General features: G+C 49.2%; 1 protein-coding gene across 1 annotated transcript in view; it reads left to right on the top strand.

The window, feature by feature from the left end:
- Positions 1-17062, top strand: part of SLC8A3 (solute carrier family 8 member A3) — a 113725-nt gene that overhangs the window by 85941 nt on the left and 10722 nt on the right. The window contains exon 4 of the mRNA XM_084521460.1: positions 8431-8537. Within this exon, the coding sequence (XP_084377586.1) occupies positions 8431-8537 (107 nt within the window). The remainder of the gene's footprint in view (positions 1-8430; positions 8538-17062) is intronic.

Below are 17062 nucleotides of genomic sequence, written 5' to 3'. Positions count from 1 at the left end.
TCTTTCCCACCTGAGCAGCTGGTGCAGGATCAATACAAGCTTGTAACGCAGCACAGCAGCCAGCAAGGCTCAAGTGGAGCTCACGGAGGGCTGGGTTTGGCCCTCAGGCAACAGTGGCTAGCGTGCCTCTGCTGGGGCGCCACGTGGCATTACAGGCCTGGTTCTGGCAACCCTACAGCCAAAGGTTTTTGCATATCTGGGAGTTCACAGAACTGAATGCTGAAGAGAGATCAAAGAGGTTGCGTAGAGCTCAACTGGGCTGCAGCCAGCAGTGGGTGTCCTGCAGCCCTCAGAGCTGTGCCCAGGGAGGAGAACACGGCTGGCTCTCCTGAGCGTGTCCAGGGTGGATGTCCTGGGTGTGCAGGTGGCTATCAGTGCCCACAGGGCACACTTAAACCTGACACATCAGCACCGAGTGATGCAGGGCAGGCCCATGCCATTGGCAGTGCTGGGGGGACCATTTCAGCTATCAGGTTTTGGCAATTTCTGCCCTACAAGGCGTGTAAAGCCTCCCTGTGCCCATGAGTGATGTTCTCAATCTGGCACTTCTCATTCCCCAACTTCCTCTCCCCCTTCATCCCCACCTTCTCGTCCTTGCCAGCATCTCCATGGCAACCCGGTTGCTGAAGAATAGAGAAGACATCTAAATATAGCTTCCAAATCTCCATGCCTTTAGCTAAAAGCCTAAAACCAAGGGCGACGGCTGGAAGCGTCGGGCTGCTAACACCAGCCAGTAGGGAGGTGGGACCCAGGAGCACCTTGGTGGGCCGGGGTCACTGCCAGCTGAATTTGGGATCCAGTTTGGCTCATGACCAGCCCAAGGCACTCTGAGATGGCCAGCCTGCCTTCAAAGGCCTTTAATAAATAATATGTTGTCTCCCTTCTTTCTCTACCCTCTAATTTTTCTAAATTTTTTTTTACTGTGTGACCAGAGTGGGATTGTGGCTGGGGTTTTTGCTCCTCTCAAAAATCCCTTCCTAAGAGGAAAAAGGGCACATCATCTTCTCAGAAAAGCTGTTCCCCTGGGAAGCAGCCCAAGTTAGGGAGGAGAGAAATGCTTCTGCCCAGGGCCCTGGCACTGCTTTGCACCTACACCAGGCTGATACCCACCAGAAGTGGCTGGCTTCATGGACTGCCAAGTCGAATTATTACTTGTACAAGACAAGAGCTTATTGTACAGACCTCAACAAATAAGCTCCACAGGCTGCCGAGACTGTCTGCTCTCTCCTGGCCCTGAAGCACCAAGTCTTGTAGGGTCAGCACGAAGAAGCTGACCTACAGCAGGCCGGGCAAGAGCTTGCTCGTGTCTGGGCACAGACACTGCAGTGGTCAGAGCCAGCAGTCTGGAAGGTGAGGAACAGATCAGCCCAGTGGTTTTCGTTGTTTGTTTTCCAGGGGATCTTAAAGATTACAGCTGAGCCTTCAAAAGGTTTAATATAGAAATAGTTTTATTAAAGCAAATAAAGAAAAACACCTGTGGAGCTGGGCTGTTATGTTTGTATAACCAAACAAATAACTCGGCTGATCAGCAGCTGGTAGGGGAGTCCAACAAACCACGATACCCTGTTCTTCGCTTCTTTGCAGTAATTCTTAAAAGCGAATAGTGGCATCTTTCTATGAGGAACCCTCCATACTAGAGAACTTTATCATGCTTAAAGTGAAATAAAGAGTGCTTTGGAAATGTGCTCACCTGACAGGGCTGGCTATGCTAAGAGGACCCAGAGCATTTTGTCATACCTGCCCTGTATGCATTTTCCAGCTCTTCCAGGGTTTCAGAGTTGAGTGTGAGATGCTCACCATTTAACATCTCCAGTGCTGATCCCATGGCTGAGTTCTTCACTATTTGTTTGCAGGAGATGACCGTGCTTAATGGGCTCACCTGCCTCTAACTTAGCAGCTCTGATTTCTTATTGCCTGTACAGTCATTTGCACTGGTACAATGTAGGTGTGAAGCAGTCGTGAATTTGGCAGCAGTTTATATCCCGTCACATGGCAGTGGGAAGTGAGGACTGTGCTGCTGTGGCAGGAAAAAAACACAGACTGGAAGGTGAAGTTGGGCACAGCCAAAAAGTACTCACTGGTTTATCTATTCAGGATACAGGAAGGACAATGGGCATCTTAAATATTATTTTAGCTTTTTTTTTCTTTCATCACCTATCGCTGTAAGTCTTTTACTGGTAGCACTTCAAAGTTTTTCTAATACAAATAAAGACTTTTAAAAAGTGAATGTAGTCTTGACTATGTCCCTTTAATTATCATGTGTCAGCTATACTGAAGCGTTTTCAATAGTCCTAATTGAAACATGAGCCAATTCACTAATTAGCCAAGATTACACAGGGAATACACAAAGGGAAATCACTTTTGTGTCAATATTTCCTCCTTTATCCCTCACCAAGATTTTTCAGCCCCACTGCCTCTGTTCTGTTGCCTCCTTCCATCCTTGCGTAAGGAGGGACAGCTGGGGCATAGGGATTCCTCCTTGATGCAGTGCCAAAGGTCTGCTTCCCCTCCCAAGTGAAGTTATTCCCTCTGAGTCGCTGTAATGTCTTCCAAGTGAGGAGCTCAAATGCTCTGCAAATTGTGACTGTCCCCTATCAAATCCCTGTGAGAAATTAGGATCACAGCCACCGCGTGGATATAGAAACTGAAACACAGGGTATCGAGTAACTTGGATGGCCTCAGCATTGCCTGGAGAAACGCACAGGTCACGTAATGATTAGCGCTGCAGAGGACCCTATTGTAATAATAAGATTATAACTGGTTACCATCTGGTCACCCAAGACCAACTTGGAGACAGAGACAAAATTCCTTTTCTAGGGGCCTTCTGTGACCCTTTACAGCAGACTGGTCTGGTAGTGCAACTGCCCAGGCTGTTCCTCGTGTGCTTACTGCACGGAGTGGGGCTCTTGCACAGCTGCTCCTCCAAGGTCCTCATGAATGACACAGCCAGTTCCTGGAAGTTGGCCCACAGTGGCTCGTCTCCAACTTCTGCACTAGCACCGGTTCTTCTGTAACTCATACATCAGCAACTTGTACATCAGTGATCTGCCTGAAACTCTATCCTGACGCTGTCTGTCCTGTGGCTATCTGCTTAGGTAATTGGTACTGAGGTCTGCTCTGACCTTAGAGGCACCTTCAGTTCTGACCTGGCTGCTAAAGCAAACTGTGACCACCCCTGGTGGCAGCAGCTGCGTCTTTCAAAACCTGTCCCCTCTTAGTAATTGCCATGGAAGCCAAAAATCTCCTTTTGTGGGCATAGAGTGAAGCCCAGTGTGCTCCCTGTCTATCTTGATCTTGGTCTGGATAGATTCCTAAATTACCTTGATTTCCTGTTGACAGTGTGATCACTCATCATTTCCTTGGTGACCTTGAATTCAATCTGCTCTGGGATCTAATGCTTTTCCCCCTCAAACACCTCCTGTCTTTATCTGTTGCTATGTGACAGCATAATCCTTTGCTTCGAAATGGCTCAGCTTGTCCCAGCCTGGGTTACTTGATGTGCAGCTCTCTGTGACCATGTGCATCATATTAGGGCTCCTCTTGCTGTCTTCTTCACCTTGCCTGCCAGCACTGTCATGTTGTTCTGTTAAATATCCGCCTCCTAATGAGCTGGGCGAAGACAGCTCCCCACTATACATAACCTTATTTAATCCCCTCTGGTTTGCCTCATGTTCTGACATCTTACTTAGTCAGCATTTCTGCTGCAGGACTGCTCAATGAGATCTTCTGGCAGGGAGAATGGGTCCTATCCGTAGTTTCATGTTGAAAACCCATCCTGGTGCCAGCAGTTGTGTGCTGAGCTCTGGGGAAGGGTCAGACTGGCACCGCATTATTTGAAATTCATGGTGCAGGGACCTGTACCTACAGCACGTCAGGTGAGGATTTGGGTACACTGAGGTGCAGCAAGAACACCATGGCTTGATCCAAGGTGTGTGCTCTAATGATTTGCATTAATGAGCTACTAAAGATCTCCCAGGACTTTTCGCTGTCCTAGGGATGTTTACCTGGCTGTCCTAGCTGCTTTCCATCCTGGCTAACAGCATCCCACCGGGGACTGTAAATCCTGCCCTTGTGCAACCCTGCCTGTTTTAATGGTATACTCTATGTGACACTTCCTCACTTACGCTGTTTTCAGAGCTGAGCCTTATTTCACATTCCAAAGTCATGCAGACACATCCTCTTAACCTCCTCTGCAATAATTCCTGCAAATGAGAGTCTCCACACAGAGAGATACTCAATATTTTCTAGCACATTAATCAAATAACCATCCAGTTGTTGCCTTATGTGTTGGAAGCGGACGTGTTGTCAAATAAAATGATTTTGTAGATTATCTTCTGTACTTCCCGGATAGGGAATTTAGCAACATCGTGTGTGCAAAGTCCTTTAGGAGAAGATGGATGTCTATCCATTTCATCTTCTGTTGCTTACTCAGGGAAATCTTGTTCTTAATGTTGCTCCCCAGGGGAGCTTTTCCCATCCCTAACTTTTAAAAACAGTGATTATTTTTCAGTGTGTGTTTAAAGGAGAGCCCAGACTGGCACTATCTGAGGGCTCTTGGTGTCAGGAAAGCATGGTTCGGTGCTGCTGGAGATGGTCCCTGCCAGGCCCTGTTTGACCTGCAGGCACACAGGGAGAAGGATGTTACCCATGCCATTACAAACTGAAAGCATCGCTTGGTCTGCTGAAAGCACCACTGAGGTCTAAATTAAAGAGCTCTTTCCACATATTTATCTAATGCGGGGGCTGAGGTTGAACTGTGCTGTGGCTTGGTACCGGTCCTGAAGCTTTGGGGTTTGCAGAGTGGCTTCTTGCTGCCAGCTCCAGGAGGCATTTAATGAAGGCAGTTGATTTCTACGACAGGCTTTTGGATGGCTTTTGTTGTTATCTGCTTCTGAGCTGTCTGAGGTACATCAGGGCTGCGATGGAGCTGTCAGAGAGGAAGGGGAAGGATGGCAAGTGTCCTTTCCCACTGCAGGGCCGTCAGACCGGGGAGCGAAAGCTGCTCGGCTGAGCAAGGCGCACTGCAGATCCCGTCAGGGAGGGGAGAGGAACACTCTTGGTGGCTGGAGGAGCTGCAGAGCCTGGGACACCACAACCACCCTCCGTTAGTGGTGACCTTTCTGTGGTGACAGTCACAGGCACATGAGCCAGCTGAGAGAAGGGCACTTCCCCGTGAGGAAGCGAGCGCAGCCCCACTCCTTGCAGGCCTTGCAGCGGCCCCGCGAGCTGCTCTTCCCTCTGCTGCAAAGTCCCAGTGAAAGGCCAGATATTCCCCATCAGTGGCATGCTGGGCACCTTCAGCTCTGGTCTAGGGCAGTGACTGGGACAAAGCTGATGGAGGTGACCCTGGCCTGATCCACATGTAGGTGGATGGAGCCCGTGGGCAGGGGGCACACCAATGCCCTGCCACCAGGCTCAGGGACACAGCCTGTGTCCCCAGCTCTTTTGGGAACGAGCCAGGTAAAAGCTCCTTTTCTCCCTACTGCTTGTAGCAGGGGCTTAAACATCAGTTTACTGGGTTTGGTCACCAAATTCAGATACCCTTTTTCCAAAAGCCATGTAAGGCCTGAGGGTGCGGAGATGATCCAGTTTGCAGCTGAGCTGGTCTAGGAGTTTAGGGGATTGGTTATGCTCATACAGAGATTTTACCAGCTATCCTGAGGTGTTCCTGCCTTCAACTTGGCCTTTTATATCAGGGTGAAACTTGAACATCTGCTTCTCTGTACAGAGAAGAGAAAATCCAAATGCTTATCTTGTTTCCATAGAACAGCTAAAGTTTACTTCTTTTTCCAGCAAAGGTATTGTTAGTTGGTTGTTTTTCTCCCTTCTCCCTCGTGGCAGGCTCAATCCCAACCAAGCCCAAATGATGGCACCATCACTCATATCTCAGTCATATCCGCAAGAACTAACCATCACGAGGCAGGGTGTACCTGTGTAAATGAGATTTTCTCTTCTGAGCATCCCTCACCTTTGGATCACTGTTGAACCTCACTGCTTTGCCAGTGGAAAAAGAGGGATCAGGAGAGAGCTGGGCTTTGAGTTTTGCTTAAAGGATACAGTGCTCCTGTCCTGGGCTAATTGTGTCCATGGCATGCATGGGAGGTAAAGCTGTTTGTGCAGCCAGACTGAACCTTGAGGTATTGTCCTATTGCTCCTGTGGGATGGCGGGCTTGGGCAGGGCGGGACTACTTAGCGTGCCATGTAGAGCTCTCTGTAGTTAACAAAATGGGCACGCAGTGAGTTGTTATTTCTTTAGTCCATAGTTTTGCGTGTGTATTGTGCAGACAAGTGGATTGTGTGAAATCAGGCTTTCCATGCACAGAGCACAGTCGTAGAGATCATCTGCCATGCACACTTTCTCATCAAATGAGCATTTCTCCCCTGCTTTGGTGTGTGCACACACTACTGATGGGAATGGGAGAGCCACCTCATAAAAAGAATAAAAGAAAGTTGCTGTATGAAACAGAACTCAAATAGTGTGCATGCTCAACATGCATTGCATAAATCTTTGGAATGGCTTAGTTTCAGGTGACAAGTTTTGTTGCAGGTACCGAGTAATATGGGGCTCCTGGGGTGGAAAGCTGTAAGCAATAGTAATTATGAATGGGATTTTTAAAAACAACCCACGTTCAGGAAGGACTGGCTGCTTTTGAAAATCCCACCTTCTTTTTTGTAGTAGGAGAGCAAGGAAGAGATCAGAGCTATGAATCAGATGTAGATTTAATTCAGCAAATTGAAAAAGCTTTGCAAAGTACCAGGGGCCCAGACAACATCTGGTTCAAAAGCAAAATTCAGTCAAACTCTCCAAAGGAAATGCAATGAAATCATTGTGATGAAGTCTTAGCAGAACACCAACATTTACACCAGAGACCTATCATTTAAAATCCTACATCCTTCAGGCTGGATTAAAGAAGATTGAAAGGGTCTAGAGAAGGGAAAGGAGGCTTGCTGGCATTACTGCAGGATATTGTTAGAGCAAGCACCGGCAAAAATAAAGCTGATTTAGCTTAAAGAATCAGAGGTGATTTTTCTTGCATATTCATACACTGATGGATAAAGCAGGGGGTGTGCAAACTTTTCTCCCTGTCCTGTATGCCATCATTTGAAAGATGGCTCAAAACAAGAGCCAGTGCAGGGAATTGGATTTCCCCTGTCAGAGCATAGAACAAATTACGATTTATGACAAGTCAAATTGCAGGGGAACTGGATAATTTTGGGGTCAGTAATGATATCAGTAGGAATACAAGCTGCAGCAAGGAAAGTCAGCCAATCCTCCCATTTCGCACTATGAACTGGTGATTTTCATGGGGCTGCTGGAAGTAGTGCAGGTCCCCAGAATTCAGGGCTGGGCTGCTTAGTCCCTGAAGCGCTATGGGGCCAAAGACTCTATGTGTGTTTAATGTCTGTCTTTAAGATAGAAAGGCCTGTGGTGTATCAGGCCTTTCCCCAGTCAGGCACAGGGAAAAGTACTTTCTGCCTTCCCTGTGAGCACACGAGCAGCAGCAGCTGAGCTTAGGGAAACAGAGGCACGCCATCATTTGAAGCCTAGAGCTATTTCTCCAAGATCCACGATTGCCAGTCCTGCTTTCTTTCATCCTTGCCATCCACAGCTGAGACTGGTTATGGGCAAAATGCACCAGGGGCTGATCCGAGCATTGGGGCTGGGCAGAGAGAGAGGAGATGGAGGTGCAGTGGTGGTGCTGTGTCTCTGCCAGAGGAACAACTGTGTTGGGGTGAGGGAAGGGCACTGTGGGCAGAGCTGGCTTTTCATTCAAAAAATGTGGTTCCAGCCTGGGGCCGGGGCTGACTGGAAGCCTGGGAGCACCGAGATGGCAAGTTCATGCCCGTTTAGAGCATATGCACTGATACGAGCATGTAATTATATGTGATCATCAGTGCATATGCAGGCAGCGCTCCATTTAAGAGGGTGTAGGATCACCCTGGAATAAAAGCACTAATCCCTTCTGTCGTGAGCGAGGGATGTGATTTCAGGAAGACTTTCACCTGAGAGGAAGGCCAGCAAAGTGCAGGTATAATTTGCAGCCCTGGCTGGAAGGGGGCTGGTTAGTGGTGTGTGTGTGTGTGCGCTTCTGCGTGTGTGTGGACGTGGAGAGCAGTGGGGGTGAAGCGTGCCCCTCTCCTGCATGGCACAGTCCTGGTTCCTGAGCCCCTTGCCAGTTTGCCAGGGGCTCAGAGCCATCCGTGTCTCACTTCATTCAGGCCCTGCCTTCGGACCTGCTGGTTAAACAGAAATCAGCCAGCGCTGCTGGCAGCAGCGGGGCTTTAGCCTCTTTTCAGGGCCAGATTGAGCTCGTTCAGTGGGTGAGAAAACTTTGACTTTAATGTTCCTGTTCACCTCCCAACCTTCCTCCACTTTGCTTCTCTGTTCTCTTCTCCCCTTTATGACGCTTATTATTTTTCCGTCCACAGCAAAACAGTTCACATCAAGGTAATTGATGATGAGGAGTATGAGAAAAACAAGAATTTCTTCATTGAGCTGATGAGCCCCCGCATGGTGGATATGAGTTTACAGAAAGGTGTAGTACTGGCCCTCCAGACTAACGTTAACATTCTTCTTTCCTCTTCTCTCTTCTCCTTCCTCCTCTTCTCCTCCTCTTCCTCTGATTTCTCTTCGTTTCCAACTGCTCTGTCCTAAACGCTGCTGTGCGCACGCACCGTGTCACATGGTACCCATGGAGCGGGGGGACAGGGGCGGTGGGGGGCCTGGGGCAGGTAGCGAGGGATGGAGAGAGAGAAGGATGGCCGTCAGTCCTCGGTGGGAATATTCTTCCATGGGTATTCCTGCTGAAGGGAAGGACTGAGGCATGTTTTGCAGTGTTGGTGGGAAGATGCTGGCCACAAACACCCAGCATCTCCAGAGCTCATCACCTGGCCCTCATCCAAGGTGAGAGAGCAGGTGGAGAGGAGAGGCAGGCAGTGTCAGGGAGGAGAAGCAATAAGACGTGCCGCTTTAAAACTGGAAATCAGAAATACCAGCTAGCAGAGCTACCTGGCAGCAGAAACCCGCCTCACCCCACTGGGGAGCGTGGCTGTGAGTACGCATCTCTCTCTCTCTTCTTCTCAGGCTACGAGCCCAGAGTCCCTCCAGATTTATTATTAATTGTGAGGGTAGCACAAGCAATCAATCTTCCAGCTAAGACACAGTTGGTACCCCAGCGTGGCCCCCGGTGATTTCTGGGCAGCCGATACCCTTTCCATCACCATGTGACACCGAAAAACTGCGCTGCAGACGTCGCCTCCCACTAACCATCAGCAAGGTCCGACTCCCCCTCTTCCCTCCCTCCTCACCCCCTCGCCAGCCCTGTCTCCCCCCTAATGCCCTCCCGCTCCCCGAGGAGCAGCTGCGACCGATGTGCCATGTCCACGAGGCCGGCCGAGGCACGCCGCCCCGCCGCGAAGGGGCTGCATGCGAGGAGCCTGCGCTGCTGCCGCCGCTGCTGCTGCTGCGTCGCCTCCGGCCGGCCGACCCGCTGTACACGGTTGTCTCTCTTGTTGTCCCTACAGGAAGACCGTAAGGGTTAAGATAGTAGATGAGGAGGAATACGAAAGGCAGGAGAATTTCTTCATTGCCCTTGGTGAACCGAAATGGATGGAACGAGGAATATCAGGTGTGAGATCCCTTATGAAAAAAAAAAAATAATGATTGAAAACAAGCAAACAGAATCAAGTCTGCAAACCCCAAATCCAGAAAATATAACCCTCTTTCTCCTCCTTCCCCTCCCTCCTTTTCTCCTCCTCCTGTGGATGGATGGACTTCTGCTCTCTGCCCTTCTGTATTCTCACTCTCACCCTGTTGTGGTGTCATCTCTGCCTTTTAGAGCCCAGCTTACTTCTGATCCTCCTTTTGTGCAATGCTTGGGCCTCAGAGGCTGTATTATTGTGACTGGGTTTCTTTGTCTTGGTCTGTTTTTGTTCTGAGCACACCTCTGCTGTTCTCCCCTCTCCTGCTCCTTTGCCAGGACCTTGGGGAATGTGAAAGACAAGAGAAAGGCATAATGCATGGCTGCCTCTTCGGCTCGTCCCGTACACCCCCCTGCCCTTCCCTCTGTTGTTGCCTGCCAGTGGCTTTGCCTTGGTGCTCTTGGGTCCCTGTGAGGCGTGGTGAAAAGCCCCCAGGAGAAGAGGGAAGGTGTGAGGTATCTCATTTTGCTTTTATTTTGAAAAACGGTTCTCCATGTCTTTCATCCAAAAAGCACCTTAATGTGTCTCAGACAACCTCAGCCTGTTGGGCAGAGGGTGTGGAGCTCTGTTAATGTCCTACTTCAGCATTGGTGCACTGAGACCCAGGATCCCCCAGCGGATCAGGATCATAGTGGGACTGAACCCTGACTTTGTCATGCCTTTCCTACGTGTATCTTTGTCCTCCTATACGTGTTTGACCTCTTTCTCATTGAACAAGTCTTGCCATGGGCTTCACCAGCTTTGGGGTGGCCAGGGAGGGCTGATCTCTAAACAGAATCACTTTACAAAAAGGACTTGAAATCTACCTTCTGGGCACCTGATACAGAGTAAAGACAGCTGTGTGCGCCCACAGGCTTATTTCTACTCCCATGTACTGCTGCTGGTGATGGAAACATCTGGCAATTGCCTGTGCCTCACACAGCTTCCCCTTGCGGAAACGTCTCCTGTCCCTTATCTCATAAACACAGCAACTACCCTCCAGCCAGTCCGAGCTCCCATGCACAGCTCTCCAGGACATTCAGGATAGACACAGCTTGCATTAGCATGACAATGTCATATAGCATCTGTGGATTTGTGAAATGTAAACCTCAAAAGCGTTCACAGTTTAATGCCGTTAGACCATCTCCTGCAGCCCCTAGGCAGTGAGGGACATGAGGTTTTGCTGTGTGTTGAGCTCAGGCCCTCGGGTTTCACCAAAGTCCAACTTCAATGAGCATTCATTCTTGATCAGCAGCAGTGACCAGGCTGCCACGTCCCATGAGGTTATGTTCCAGCAGTTACCTGCCCTCCGGCCTAAAGATGTGGGTGGGCATACCTAGAAGTTGCCTGGCCTCAGCTTGTAGCTGCTAGTTATTTTCCTGCTTTTCTCCATTGGATTAAATAACTGTGTAGCATGCTGCACCTTCTGTGTAGGTACCTGCTCACTATCTGTATTACACTTAAATTGCTTCTTGGAAGGTTAAGGAGATTAAACCTTTGAACATGGGACTGCAAAATGTTTTCTTCAGCCCTAGAAGCACCCCAGGGTCTCCTCTCTACACATGTCCCTTCACATCTGCAGGGTTCACACCTCCATCTCAGTGGGTACAGAAGGGAAATCACCTGCTTCTTGCTCTCTCCTGTCTGGGCACTTGGCAGCCTGCAGCATCTCACTGAAGTTGCTGCTCAGTTGTATGCTGTCTATGAGCCCTGAATCCCTCTCTAAATCAGTGAGCTTCAGGATATAGTCAGGATTGGGCTGGTTTCTGCGAAATCCTGAGTTTCTTTTTCATTTCTAGGCAATGTCGCATGTGGCTGAACAAAATCACTTACCTGAAAAAAATCCAGCCTTTAAAGTGGTTCAGTCTGTACAACATCCTGTCCTCGTTTTGTGTAGGACTGTGGTGCCAGTTTGTTGCTTTGTGCACATCTCATTTACACCAGCATCGACTGGAGTCAGTGGGATAGTCTGGTACATAACCAGCAGAGAGGAGATCTGATGGAGTGCTTGTTCTCCATCACAGAGCCTGCAGGCCAGCTGCTTCTCCCCGAGGTAAGGGCACAGCCTTGGCTGTCTTCTGCTCACCAGCAGGAAGCGCAGGACCACGAAGAGGAGGAGATGCAGAGCCCTGGTTGGCCTCATTAGAGAAAAGTCAGAGCAGGAGCGCTGTTCTTAGAATATAAGAGCAAGATTAAAATGCATCTGTAAGTATTCCTGGCACAAGGTGGCACAGTCGCTACACTGATTCCAGGGCATCTGGAAGGATCCCGAGCTCTGCAGTGCTGCACCCCGCAGAGTCTCCGATGTGCTTGCCCGGTGCCTGGGGTGAAGAATGAGGAGCTACGGGAGGCTTCCAGGTAGGGAGCATCTGGAGGGACAGACAAATGCTGCCTCGCAGGCAGCTCCCAGCAGAGAGGGGCAGCCCAGGAGGTGTATGGGCTCTCAGTGCTCACAGAGACACGCTTCGGTTCCGCTGTGCAGCCTCATGCACGCTGGTGTGCAGGGAAGCTCAGCCTGACTCTAAGCCACCTGCTCAGACACGTGCTCCTGCCTTGCAGGGTGCCTGAAGCACTCCTGTGGGCGGTGTGGCCACACTGTCTGCAAGGCTGGAGCAGCCCCCTCTGTGCAAACAGAGGCTGCAGGGATTCAGCCACAGACTGGGGAAGAAAGTCCCAAACCACCAGCACGTAGCTGGGAATTCGCTTGTTTTCATTGCGGTGACGAATGGGCCCCCACACAACTCGCAAGGCGAGGGCAAAGCACGGCTCCCGGCCCTCCTGGGAGGTTCAGGCTGGGTTGCTTTCGCTGAATTGTCTCTCTGGGTTTCGGGCTACCCACGCATTTCTTTCTAGCACCACAAAAGATGTGGTTTTCTTGACGGCCTGCCCTCATTTTGTTGTTACTCCCCGCTTAGCTCTGTCATGCTGAGCCTGTGCCTAGGGTGCCGTAGGAGCATTTGATGTTTTCAGACCGTTTTCAGACTGCTTTGTGGTGTCCTCAAAACACTTCTTCCGGCCCCCTTTGGAGCTGGATTGTGCTGCATACCCTGGCTGACTGCGTGGCACCGGGGGGCAGCCCACTGCCCGGGCCCTACAGGGCAGCCCCTCCATCCCCAGGGGGATTGTGCTGTGGTGGCTTTGTCACGGGGCCTGCAGCTGCCCCAGGACCTCACTGAGGTGCTGCTGGCCTGAAGGACAGGGGAGGTCTGGGTGAAATGAGTGAGGAGATGTGGTGCCTGCTCTTCCTCAGGGGAAGGCAGAGCTGGGTGAGCCAGTGACCAGGGGAGTATATGTGTGCTCTTCAAACCAGCCTGGGGCAGAGTTTGGAGAGCTTATTTTGGATATAGAATGGCTATGCCCTTTGGGCAAGGCATGCCTGGGACTATGTGGCTGCAGGAGGTTTCTGTAAGGGAATTCATCCTATAGCTCTGGCTCTTCAGCATCTGCTAGCCCCTTTCCAGGGGAGCAACATCTCTGAGGCCCAGGAAGGTGCCTGTGGTGATCCAGACACGAGTCTTCAGGTTGCTCAGGGCCCTCACGACATTTGACAGCCACTTCAGGGTAAACACAGGCGCTCCTCCTGTCCGTATAACGAACTGATAGAGCCTCATGACTGAAATATTGTGCACTGTCTGCAGAGGCTGCTCCTCACTGCTCACCCCCACTTGTATCAGTACCTGCTCTGAGCCCAGGGGCATGCTGTTGTTAACCTTTGCTGTAAGGGGAGCTGACCACTAATTCCTATTCTTTGCTCCTCTCCTGTATATAAATGTAATGTCTGCAGCACCAAGCCCTGTCTGGCAGCCCATATTTTCTTTTTCACCAGTTGCTTTCTTCAGCTGGAGTTTCTCAAAGACTTTCTGGTCATCCAAATAAATCACATGGAGCAGTTTGACTTTAGCAGCTCGTTCTGTTGATGTGCTCAAATAATTCAGAGGTTAGAATAGCTCTGGGATGGGTATCTTGCCAGCCCATTCCATGAGGAAGACTGATACTAGTTCTGTGGTGGCACATCAGGTGCAAGGAGCACTGGCAAAGATGGCACTTGGTGCAAGCTAGTTATATTGAAGTGAATAAATACAAAGAAATCAGAGAGAATCATGTTCTTTGCTTGGCAAGGAGGGTAAGAGTGAGTGTAGCTTTTTTCTATCCTCCTGGCCATCTCCCAGGTTTCCCGATTTTTATTTTTGTCATCTTTGTTTCTAAGAAATTAATCTCTGGATCCTTCTTGTGTCACCTTTCCCCTGCATGCGCAGTTCTAAACTGAATCACTGCCTGCTGAGCACTGCAGGACTTTGAAACCTCCCCACACCCTCAGCTGCTTTTCTGGCCAACCTTTTTCCAGCACCTTTTAAAAGTGTTTCTGCTGTGAAACGAGTCATTCCCTTTAGGTCAAGATGCAATCTTTCAGTTTCACCATTACTCCCATGGCAGCTCTGGTATCATTTCACATTACCCTCAGCTCAGACCTAGGTTTTTGCTGCTGTCAGCCCTGCAGGATTTCAGAGAAATCCAGCTTGTTTTTACTTTCTTCACACATTAGCTTTCACACTTTGTCCACAGCCCTGGATTACAGGAGCTAAACTGACTTTGCTTTCCCTAGAAAAAGCCAGCCTTCTGCTTATATTGTGGTTAACCTTAGGGTTGATAAAGCCCCAGTGGCAAGTGAGGCTACATTGGAAGATTTCACTCAATAGCAGATAATGGTGAAAATAGAATCTGGAAAATTACGTTTCATGAGGGTAATTGGGAATCTGCTCATGAGAATCCAGCTGGTGGCACAACGATAGAAGATTCAGCCCCAGGGATGGTGCCTGAACACTGACTGTAGAGCATTGCACTCTGTAAAAGGGACAGACATCCTTCATGCAAAATTTTGCTTCCGAAACCATGATATGACTACAAGATATGACTTTGCTGGAAGTGGGAGCACAGGTGGCTGGTGAGCACTATTAAACAGATGGCTGGCATGACCTGGCTTGGGAAGATTTTGTCTGAAATCCCCTCAAGCCTCGCAGCACTGAGTGAAGTGGTGTGGACGAATCTCCTGACACATCTCCATTTAATTGAGTGTCAACACGCCATAGAGGAAAGCTTCATGGCTCAGAGGATGGATGTGGCTGGAAGTCAGAGTTAAGGATTAAACTGCAAAGAAAGATGGGCTCCTAGTTTGCATTGATCCAATTGAGTTATCTGTTTCAAAATATTGGTGATGATGTAACTGGGTACAAAGGTCCATGCCTGGATAAGATAAGCCACATCGACGTGTGAGAACGTGCAATGCAGTTTGCTGAGGTGTAGGCAGAGTCTGGGAAATTCCTTCTTCCATCAGCTGCTATGGGAATAGCAGAAAAATGCTAGATTTCTGCTGCCTTTTTCTCTGAGGGTTTAATATTTTGCTTGCAGCTCTGTGATTAAGCTGAATGCTGCTAATTCTCCTAATGGACAGAAAGGATCAGGGTCTGTTTCTTGGAGTCTTTGCCATTGACTTCAATAATAACAGGATTCAGGCTAAAGCTGGAAAAGCTCCACCTTGCTTATCTTATGAAAAATACATGTTCGTAGCTCTTCACAGTCCTTTAGGGAAACAGTTTGCTCACCTCAGTGCTATCTGGAGCCAGAGCAATGCTCTCACCTTTCCTCTTGCTGCCTTGTGCCTGTGCTGTGTGTAACGGGGGCGCCCCTCAAAATCCACAGCCACCCTCATGTCTGTTCACACTGTAAGTAGCGGATGTTTAACCACCTGTGAGGATCCTCTCATCCACACAGTGTCTTCCTGTCTTAGGTACATTGATTAGAGAAGATTCATGTTAATCAAGAACGAGGCTAGAATAAATCATGCAATGTGGTCAAACCTCTCTGTGAGGTACAAACAGCAGAAAAAAGGTATTGATTGTTTAGAAAACATCTGTGGCAGACATCTAGCACACCCAGTAGCTGTAGATTACAGGATTGTCCTGTTTCTGGTCTGCTCCCAGCCCAAGCTCGTTCCTCTTTTTTTTAGTCCTTCTTGTTCTTTGTTCTTAGTGGAATTGAGGCAGGAGAGGACACAGTCCCTGATCTGTGAACCACACCAGTATGCCTGTCACAGCAGAATTTGACCCCAAAGTACATTGGCTTATTAGCAGCTAAGTTCAGGTCTAAATTCTTTGGCCCCAGCCCACTTGCTTCTGGAGCAAGCCATGTCAGCTCATTCAGGGGTTCACACCAGTAGATGAGTTCCTGCAGAGCAGCAACTACAGAGGCCGAGCTCAAAGAGGAAACGTGAAGCATTGCATCCATCGGCACTACGAGCTTGAGTGGTTTTATCCATGTATCACTCCTCCATGCCTGCTCACTTCAGCATATGCCTGCCGTCCTCTTTCTGTATTGAAGGCAAGGCTTTGAGTCTCCCGAGAATCCAGGGAAAAGCATGGTTAGAGCCTGCCAGGCACAGGTATTTGTCTGTGCTCCTGCTGTGCAAGGTTTGGGTGCGGGGTACTTGGCACTGCGAATTTGAATTTGGCTACTGAACTGATTTTAGCAGCTGCCTATAAGAATGTGCTGGCCAACCCTCTGAGGCTACCTGAGATGCCAATAGCAAGTCCTGAGGTGGCCTGGTTGGGACCTGGGGAGTGACACAGCAAGGGTGAAGAAGGAGGAGAGGAGCATGAGGACAGAGCAGGGCAGCAGAGGGAGGTTTGTAGGATGGGAAGAGCACAGGGGCTGTCAGGGGAGCTGGTGCAGGTGCAGCATCCCCAGATGGACTGTCAGGAAATGTTACAGGTCAGGACTAAGGGCACATTAGCAGATGCATGTGCAGGAAGGAAGCTTTAGTCCGTGAAATCATTTTCTTGCTTGCATGCACAGCATTCACTCAGAAATATAAAGATAAAATAATCCCTTGCCTTTCTGCATGCTATATTCTTGATGTTTCATTCATAGCTTTATAGGCTTCTTCAAATATTCATGTATCATATCATAAGTGAAAGGGAGAAAAATACTTCTTTTGCAGGCTCAAAAGCAAATGGGAAAAAAATAAACTCAAATCCCAGAGCACTAGAATAACATTTTTAAAAAACATGAGGAATCAATGTCTTTTTTTTTTTAATAACCACAGTAGCTTAGGGGCCCAGTAATATTTCATTATATTAAATCTGAACACTGAGTTGACCCATTGTATTAATGCTTGCAATTGCAAAAGGCAAAGTAAATTTTCCCCTATTGTCTGGAGAATCAGAAGACCGTGGAAGAGGAAGGAAGCCACAGCAGGACAGAGCTATGAGGAGCCTCCAGATTCACGCTGTGACAGGCCTGTTGGAGACTTGCAGACAAAGTCCCATGGAGGACAGGAGACTGTGCGGTCAGAGCAAATACCCCACTGCTTCCCGTGGCTCTGTGG

Source organism: Aythya ferina (genome assembly GCF_964211825.1).
Source record: "Aythya ferina genome assembly, chromosome: 5".
NCBI lineage: Eukaryota > Metazoa > Chordata > Aves > Anseriformes > Anatidae > Aythya > Aythya ferina.
The sequence above is the reverse complement of the archived record's forward strand: the minus strand, read 5'-3'. Positions and strand labels throughout refer to the sequence as shown.